Consider the following 9,883-nt stretch of genomic DNA (forward strand, 5'->3'; position numbering starts at 1 on the left):
TGTATGAGTAGATTAAAACCTAATGCGAAAAGACTGGATCTCCCAGGAATCTTTGCTTAGTTGTGTGTCTGTGTGTGTGTGTAACTTAGAAAGGTGAAGTAAGCCCAGCCATGCATGCAAATAGGTTGACTATGAACTGAGATTTACAATTTCTAACTGCCTAACTTTAAATTGAAAGTTAAAATGTGTGCTAAATGTAGCTGGCAGCAAACCAGGGCTCCGGATTTTTGCAGACATTCCGGCCACCTAGTTGATTTAATGTGATTTTTTAAAAGAAAGATTTTAAACTGGTGTTTATTTCCAGTTTGCATCCAGAGCTAGCTGAAAATGGCTTTTTAGCATCAAATGATTATGGGCTTCCTTTCAGCAAGTGATTCCCAAACCTTTATTGCCACGGACTACTTGAAAATTGCTGAGGGTCTTAGCTGACCACATTTAATGCAAAGGATGTGCTGTTTCCAGTCTTCAATCACAAATCCACAGACCACCTGGATGAAAATAATGGACCACTGGTGGTCAGTAGACTACAGTTGGAAACCATTGCTTTAAGCAGTAAGAACTCAGTTGTATGTTTAACTGCCGTGTGGTTGGGAAATGGTCACTGTCAAACCTTGGAATAACTTCCGGAACCTTAGCATGTTTTTGTCTTGATACTGGTCATTGACTGTAATAAAATGATTACTGCTGCTACAATGGTATGCTATCATGGGACGCGGGTGGCGCTGTGATCTAAACCACTGAGCCTCTTGGGTTTGCCGATCAGAAGGTTGGCGGTTTGAATCCCTGCAACAGTTTGAGCTCCCGTTGTTCTCTCCCAGCTCCTGCCAATCTAGCACTTTGAAAGCACGCCAGTGCAAGTAGATAAATAGCTACCACTGTGGCGGGAAGTTAAACAGTGTTTCAATGTGCTCTGGCACTCGTTGCGGTGTCCCATTGCACCAGAAGTGGTTTAGTCATGCTGGCCGCATGACCCAGAAAACTGCAGACAAACGCAGGCTCCCTTGGTCTGAAAGCGAGATGAGCGCCGCAACCCCATAGTCGCCTTTGACTTGACTTAACCGTCCAGGGGTCCTTTACCTGTTTACCTATATTATCACTGTGAGCCCTCTTGCACCTTCAGTTGCTCACATAACTCATGTTCACATGAGTAGCATTAGACCAGAGGAAAGAACTCACAGAAAATCACAGTTAGCTTCTCACTTTCATGAGCTACCATCTTCTCCAGCTATCTTGTGCATTTAATATGTGAACAGGTCTAAGTCTTGTAAGCTGAGATCCATACACAACACTTTTTCTTGCTGTAGTTGGACGTTTGGATGAATGAGGACTTGAGAATAAGAGCAGTTTATATGTGACTTCTCTGCATGCCAACCTTGGTTTGCCACCAGTCCCCTACAATTCAGCTCATTAGGAACATGTGGTTCACATTTTTGTGTTTCTAGCTGTGGGTTAAAGCCTCAGCGCCTAGGACTTGCCGATCGAAAGGTCGGCGGTTCGAATCCCTGCGGTGGGGTGCGCTCCCGCTGCTCGGTCCCAGCGCCTGCCAACCTAGCAGTTCGAAAGCACCTCCGGGTGCAAGTAGATAAATAGGGACCGCTTACCAGCGGGAAGGTAAACGGCGTTTCCGTGTGCGGCTCTGGCTCGCCAGAGCAGCGATGTCACACTGGCCACGTGACCCGGAAGTGTCTTCGGACAGCGCTGGCCCCTGGCCTCTTAAGTGAGATGGGCGCACAACCCCAGAGTCTGTCAAGACTGGCCCGTACGGGCAGGGGTACCTTTACCTTTACCTTTAATATGGTATGCGTTATGGTACTGCACAAAAATTCTGGAAATGCAGTTTCCTTACTTTTTTAACAGGAACTTGAGTCAATGTATCTTATTCTATATTTATACCTCATCTCTTCCTACCTTTAAGCACGTAAATGTTCTTCCTGGAAATTTGCATTTAAGGGCAGGCAGGATATTCTAGTTCCAAAAATGTCCGGGGGAGGGGAGGCTGAATTGTCAAATGACAGCATAGGAGCTAATTCCTGGGGGCCAAGGGGTCTCTCCCCCCATAAAATATTTGAGGGGGCCGCCCCCCAAAAATGTTGATGGCCATTGCCATTCCAATGGTGTGTGTGCACAGCATCATGTGATCAATTATGTGGGCGGGGCTTACCTGCAAGGCCCGCCCCATGTTTTATTCAAGTTGACCCCCCTGACACACCTGCCTGATATGTATCTCCAAAATGGAAGATATATTTGGAATCTGCAACTTGCATTTGAAATCTTAAAATTGTATATTTTTAAGACAAAAATGGAAAGCATGAATTTCAATATATGAAAGCCCCTGTGTATATGTGTGTGAGAGAGAGAGGGAGAGAGAAATGAATGGCTATTTTAGTGAGTTTTTCAAGGTGGAAAATGAATTTGCGCCCTAGCTTATAGTGCAGGCTGCTTAACCATTTGTAAATTCTCGTGTTACAGATTTAGCATCCTTGGTTGGTTAGATATGGCTGTCATAATCCTTTGGACCACTTTTTGACACACTGAAATAATATACTTGTATACTACAATGGGGAATGAAGATGAGGCACAGATTTTGAGATCGCAAAGTCCAGAGCTTTAGCATATAACACCTCTCGCCTCCCCCATGATTTCTAATTCTTACAAAGCCCTAAACCACTAGGGCCACATGTACCTTAAGGATCATCTGATACTTCACACCCCTGAGATTTGGTTGGACTTCTGTAGTCGCTAGAGAGATGCTGGGCTCTTCCCCATGCCTTCTCTTGGGGATACTCTCGCTCTGGATTTCCGGGGGCGGGGGCTGCATTTCAATAATTTATGAACTAGCATTCATGGAACAGTTATATAAGATCTGAGTCGAGGAGCACCAGGCTCCTAGCCACAATGGGTCAAGCTATGGGGCAGGGCCAAGACATACCATATTTTCGCTCTATAGGACGCACCTTGTTTTAGAGGGGAAGAACAAGAAAAAAAATCTCCCCCTCTCTGCTCAGCGCCCCTTCAGCGAAGCAGCAGGAGAAACAGAGCCCCTTCCATTTCTCCTCCCGCTTCGCTGAAGGGGTGCTGCGCAGCTCTCCCTCTCTGCTGAAGCCAGGAGAGTCTTGCTCCCCTGGCTTCAGCAAAAGGAACCCAAAGCCTCCGGAGCGCAGCAGGAGCTCCCGCTGCGCTCTGGAGGCTTCAGGTTCCTTTCGCTGAAGCCAGGAGAGTCTATCCCTGAAGTCTGGAGAGCGAGAGAGGTCGGTGCGCAACGACCCCTCTCGCTCTCCAGGCTTCAGCGAAAGGAGTGCAGAGGGAGCGCTCCCACTGCGCTTTGGAGGCTTTGCGTTGCTTTCGTTGAAGCCAAGGGGCCTGCATTCGCTCCATAGGACGCACACACATTTCCCCTTAATTTTTGGAGGGGAAAAAGTGCATCCTATAGAGCGAAAAATATGTTATTTCCTTTTTTTCAATTCATCTCCCATATAGCAGCAGCAGGCTTTAAGCTTTTCAGCCAGGCCTCTATCGTTGCACACATTGCTGCAAGGGCCCTTCTGAACTGCCCTAGCCACCCATTGGAATCTAAGAGAATGAGGGAGGCTGCTGCGCATTTATTTGACCTGCACCAAAACATGGGAGACACCCAAACCAGCTAGGGAGACAGCTTTCTGTAGATTTTGGCACCTCCATGGGCAGTCAGCACAGCTGTTATCAAACCGGCATCTGTTCAGGGCTTCCCTGAGTCGCCCGGTGACTTACTGTAACCATGGTGAGTTCCAACACCTATTTTTCTCGGAAAAAATCACTGCTTATTATGTATCTTACGCTATCACGTGCAATATGTGCTACACTCCCTCCAAAAATAAGTGAGCATTACTGAGAACCAACATTTTGCTAATGGGCTTATATTGCTTTGCAGTTCCACTTCTGATAAAGTAGACTAACAACGGAAGCTTATGCTCCATGAAAATGAGTTATTTTTACTTGGATCAACCTTTAAATACCGTATTTTTCACTCTATTAGATGCACCGGACCATAAGATGCACCTCCTGCAAAAGCCAGGGATAGCCGCGTGAAGCCTCCGCAGGGCAGCGGGATGAAGGCTCCCCGCTGCCCTGTGGAGGCTTCGCGCCACTAAGGCAGAAGCTAGAACAGCTAGAAGAAGTGTTGCACAGCTTGTAGGGGCTGGCGGGGGAAGCCTGGGTTTCCCCCGCCAGCCCCAAAGAGCAGCTCAGGAGCGTGCCACACTCGGCAATTTATCTCCAGGGACCACACATTCGCTCCATAAGATGCACAGACATTTCCCCTTGGTTTTTAAGAGGAAAAAAGTGCATCTTATGGAGCAAAAAATACAGTAACTGTCATCCTTTATGCAACTGTCACCCATGACTAATGCGGCCGATCCCAGGGTAGGCATTGTGGACCTTAACAACAGCCGCCCTCCCCTTAGTGAGAGGGGAGCTCCTGCTGGGAAAGCTTTGGGGGGCTTGAGCCCCTTGTTGTGAAAGTGACTGACGGCTCTCTCTCTGTTCCTTCTAGGCTAATGGAGGCTGGCAGGATGCTACAACTCCTTCGTCAGTGACCTCCCCCACAGAAGGCCCTGGCAGCGTTCACTCTGATACCTCCAACTGATCTCCCAGCAATCCGGCATCCCTGGCTGCCCCCACCCCCCTGCACCTGGCAGAAGTGGGGGCCGAGAAGGGAGGGGTTTTCTCTCCTAATGTTGACGCCATCAGGCTGGATCCAGAGCTGATCGGCAGACACAGCAAGAGTCTCCTTCTCTTCTCTTGGTTGGGATGCTTTTTTTCAGCCAATCTGGACACTACTTTATACTCTCTCCCCTTTCTTTTCTGGGTAGAAGCCACCTCTCCTTTTACTCCTTTTTACATCGCCCATTCTCTCACACCAGAATATTTTTTCAATCTGAAGGAAACAAACAGCCTCTAGAAGTATTTGTGCATTTTCATGATATTTTCTTTTTTTTTTCTTTTGAGGAGTCAGCCTTTACCTCCCTCCAGCCTATCTGGCATCCACCTCCTTCTGTTTCTCTGATGTTCTCACTACCTCTTTGCAGGAGCCACCTAAGCCCTTCCCCCTGGCCTTTTGGGCGCCATTCCTCCTCCTCTTCCATGTAAGGACAATTGTCTGTTCTTCTTAAGACCCTGAACCCTTGGTGAAATTGCCTTCCAGGATATTCCCCGTTACAGGTTGGATAAATGCAATTCGGGTACTGCAAAGGTATGTCCACAACATGCTACAAGGTAACCAAGATGACCAGGAGAATGTGGGCAGATCTACTTCTTACCATCCCGTTGTGCCTTGAATCAAGCCCCAGTCACGTCTCCTGCCATTGGTCACTGCCGCTGTTTCCCATTCTGCACCCCCACCCCAGAACTGTAAAATTAGGGCCGCGCATGCTTTCGCACCAAGGAAATTCACGTTTGGGTGCTTGGAATAAAGCAATGCAAATGAAGTCAATTTGCATAATTTATTCCAGTTCCAATATTTGTGTTTCAAAGATTTGCAGGGGAAATGCTTAGGCGTTTTGTAGGAAAGCTTACAATAATTAGGGGAAAGTAGGGGAAACTGGATAAGGGCAGAGGGATGGGAGCCATGCACAGCACTGAGGCATTCAGCATTTTACCCTCATATTTCTGAGCCTTATCCAGCTATTGCCTACATCCTTCCTAGTGTCTGTGCACAGCCATGCTGTTTAGAATCTTGCTTTTTAAAAAACGACATCTGAACTTCTCGAGATGCCACATTCTAAGCAAGGTACCCAACTCTGGACTTGCACAGTGAAGCTGCAGAAATCGCAACATACTCACAGCCCTGAATACACTCTTACCATTTAACTGCTTAGAGGCCATTTTGGCATCTAAGCAGTATTCAAATTATATATTTTTAAAAATCTGTTAATAGGGAAAGTGAGAGCCCAGCTCCTGATGTTAAGGTCCTATGATGCACATTGTATTTTACCGGTGCACATATAAACAGGGATTGGGTTTGTGTAGCTTCACACCTTACTTACAGGTTTATGAATGGATCCTTGCTAAAATGGTTACGGATGTCTTGATCTTGAAAAAGAGAATTATAGTTTGACTCGCCATTTTCCTAGTGGAAAAAGAAATAATAATAAGGAACTAGGCAGACTAGTTTGGCCTGCATATTGGACCCACAAAAACCCTTAAAACAGATACCTCTTTGACTAGCAAATTTTGAAAAAGATATTTGCATGCCAGATTTAAATTATTACCTGTTCTCAGACAAAGCCCTCCTCCCACAAAGCAAAAAGAGGTAGTTGGCCCAGATGGCAGAGAGGGAGACAGACAGACAGACATTTCAATGAGGCTTGCTCCCAGGCATTTCCCAGTGGATTGCATGCCAGTCAGCAAAAGAGGACACCACTGGCATCTACTGCCTGAAGTATGCAAGGGTTTTGGGGCTGTCCTACCTTTGATGGTACGGTGGCTGTGAAAATATGTCTCAAGTGCTCTTTCACACCTCTGGAGGGATGAAGAGATACAAAACAATCTCTGCTAAGGGCCATGGCATGCTAGTGGCAAGTCAAAGAAGTAAGAAGCAACCGAGAGCCTCAAGAATTGCATCCTCTGGCCCAACATCTATTGGCTTATGATGGCACTTCTTCTCAAGAGGGTGGGTTGAAGCTGTGGTTTTGATGTTTTCTAGAGCGGCACACTCACAAACACTCCATGAAGATCAAAGCTCCTTAGCACTCCCAAGTCTCCTTGCCCCTTGTAATTGGGATGGTTAATGTGCATGTGAAGTTAGGGGGCTTCTGTCTATGTTGTGATCATCCGAGAAAAGAAGACTGAGGTGGCAAATAGCCAAGATTGATCAATGCAAATTGAAAAAAGCCAAGTCTGAGATGCTCCAAAGAGCTCTGGTCCACCCACCTCAGTGCTTTGTAGCTGCTAAGGAGGGGCGAGGCTGATTTTGCTGGTGCATCTTTCCGTGCAATCCTGTGCATACATCCTCAGGTGCAAGTCCCACTGAATTCCATAGGACTTACTCCCATGTAAGTGTGTATAGGATTGCAGGCTGTGTCAGCATTAGAACCCTACCCTTCCCTTTCTTGTGAACATTCTATGAAGCTTCCTTATATCGAGTCAGAACATTATTCCATCGAGCCCTTATTTCCCTGACCCGCTGGGCGCACTTGAGATTAAAGCCAATTGAGCACTGCAATTTGTTCACCCGAGGTGGTTGGTACCTCTTAGGAGGTGCGAATGCCTGTATTCAGTTTCCTGATGTAATTAGCATAGTTTTGATTAACTGCGTTTCTTGTATGCTCTTTACTCCGTATCTCTCCTTGCAATGTTCACATGGACCATTGTATCATCGGCTGTAATATGTGAACAAGAGGCATAATTCACTGGAAAGCAAATCTTATTCAAGCCCCATTTAAATGTATAGGTGTATAGTCTTGTGCAGTAACATTCACTACTTTAACCTCGTACTGGACAAGGATCTGAATTTTATCATTTCACTTGCGTGGCAGTAGAGACAGGGGAGATAAATGGATCTGCGTTTATCTGCCTGTAACAACATATCTTCCTCCTTCTGGTCTGTCATGGTATACGGTACTAACTCCTTAATGGTACATACACTGGTAGTGGTTCTCTGCATATCCAGATTTACTATTTTTATTTTTATTATTCTATTGATTATTATTAATATTGGTTATTTTGATTACCTGTGAGCTGCCTTTTTCTCATACACTTTTGCTTCATTATTTTCTGCCCAGAAAACCCCGACTTCGATACCAAAAACAAAAAAAATTAAAAACTGCAGAAACTAAAAAAAAACTTAAAAATTTTAAAAAAATTAAAAAATTCAAATCTTTCAGCTTTATTAACATTTTCCATTGTTTCTTGCGATTTGTGTCTCGTTCTTTGTAGTATTGATGATAATGAACATTTGATAATGAATGTTCTTGTATATTCAGATAAAGGGAAAAAACCAAAAAAGCAGTCTGGATTTAATAGTGTTTATAATAAAAATAAAATAAAAAGTTACCCTCATAGCACGCATCAAAGGACAGGCCCCCCCCCATCCTGTCTTTACTGTGGCAACAAGCTCTTCATACCTGTATAGTTTTTAACACCAAACTACCTACATTCACCCTTCCTTTGTTTCCATTTTTTATTATTATTATTTCCATGCATTTGTGAATTAGTTCAAGAATGCTAGAAAAGTGTAGAGTTGTGCACATTCATTTCCTGTTACACAATGTTTTTAAAAAAAGTGACAGTAATTCATTTTGTAAAACTTTTAAAAATGGTTGGAATAGTGAGCATAATAGGTACACCTAATACTTTATGTTTACTAACTTTGAAAGCCAGAATTTATTTTTCTTTTCCATTCTCTGTTTTGCATTATTTGAAGGAGCTTTTATTTTAGGGCCCAATCCTCTGGGAAGTTCTTCAGGGCAAGCCCCACGGACATGAAGGGGAGCTGCACCACAGAATCTCCTGCGCAGCTCCAGTTCATTTCAACAGGGCATGACCCTCGGTTCAATTTTGTTTTTTGTCAGACTACGGCCTTGAAAAAGAACATCTTCCCTGCTTCCTCACTCCTTAAACCTTTTTACTATATTCAAAGTGATGTGAAAAGCTTCATTAGCAAAACGCAAAACAAAAAAAACATCTAATTATTTTCCCCCTGTATTTGCATGATTTGTTCTTTTAATAAAAATATTATTATTATACATCAGTTCGTTGCTTAAGCTGAAGGTGGAAGTACAAAAATGAGCATGGAATTTGAAAGGTGGGGCACTAGCAAAACATTTGAGTACACGCCTGAAATTCACTTAAACCTCAGTCTGTGATTGCTGAAATGATTTGTTTAATATGATTATGAAGCAAGTTCCTTGAGGACTGCTGCATGGAACTCCCTAATGAGGATGAAATTCAGCAGTCCTGGGAAATCTAAACCCCTACCCAACAACTGGCTTTCTTTGACAGCCTTTTTGAAAAGCAAAGGTGGGCCAGTGTCTCAATCCACTTCCTGCTGGGTGAAAATGCAAATCCTTTCCTATCCATACCAGTGTTCAAAACTCCCATTGTTCTAGGCGCATTTTGCGACAGGGAATTTCATTAGCCCAAGTAATTTCTGAGCTCTGGGTGCAGTACTGCACCTAAGATTTCAGATTAAAACTGCAGAGTGGAAGGAAAGGAGGACCTTTTTCTGCCTCCCCACTTCTAGCTACTCTCTGAAGCTGGAGAAGAGACCCTCTCAAGAATATTAGGGGGGTGGGCAGGGGAAGGACTAGACCATGTGAAAAAAGAACATAATATTTTAGCTGCGGTTCATTCATTTCCAGCTTTCTATTCTTGTTTTAAAAAAAGAAAGCGCCTAGACATTCCGTTGTTGTGCCCATAATAACCAAGGTTTAAGGTGCCATTTAGCTCCTAGATTTCATATCTCAGTTTCTAACACAGATCCATACCTGACAATTTTGAACATTCCATGGACTTAAGATCCTTCTATTGCCATGTTCCATCTTCTTGGCCACCGTGAGCCTAGGTCATCTCAAGTGAACTCTTGAAAACCTGTTTAATCCAGGGACATTGTTATGGAATAAACAAGTAATAATAACACAGATTACAATGTGCCTTGCCCTCACCTCTAAGTAACCTCATCTGGGATTAGTGAGAAGCACATTCAATTGAGAACCGGGCTACCCAGGCTCCTCCTCAGGCTGTCATGTCCCTGTGACAATCCATGCGGTTGGGAGGAAGTCTGTATCGGGGCAGGTTGCTGAGCGCTCAGGGTTCCAGCTCATAGGGCCAACCAATGCATTTTGGTAGGCTGCCCTCTTCTAGACATCCTCCCAAACCTACAGATAGCGTTGGGGTGAGGACTTGATCG

The 9,883-nt window shown here is 44.6% G+C and overlaps 1 protein-coding gene across 3 annotated transcripts in view; it reads left to right on the top strand.

Moving 5' to 3' along the window:
• PBX1 (PBX homeobox 1) overlaps window positions 1-8,722 on the top strand; it is a 224,066-nt gene extending 215,344 nt beyond the window's left edge. For all 3 annotated transcript variants that reach the window (XM_081914923.1, XM_081914922.1, XM_081914924.1), the window contains one exon: window positions 4,529-8,722. In XM_081914923.1, coding sequence (XP_081771049.1) covers window positions 4,529-4,621 — 93 coding nt within the window. In that variant the 3' untranslated portion in view covers window positions 4,622-8,722. The remainder of the gene's footprint in view (window positions 1-4,528) is intronic.
• Window positions 8,723-9,883: the final 1,161 nt, after the last annotated feature.

This window comes from Podarcis melisellensis, assembly GCF_964234715.1.
Source record: "Podarcis melisellensis genome assembly, chromosome: 6".
Lineage (NCBI taxonomy): Eukaryota > Metazoa > Chordata > Lepidosauria > Squamata > Lacertidae > Podarcis > Podarcis melisellensis.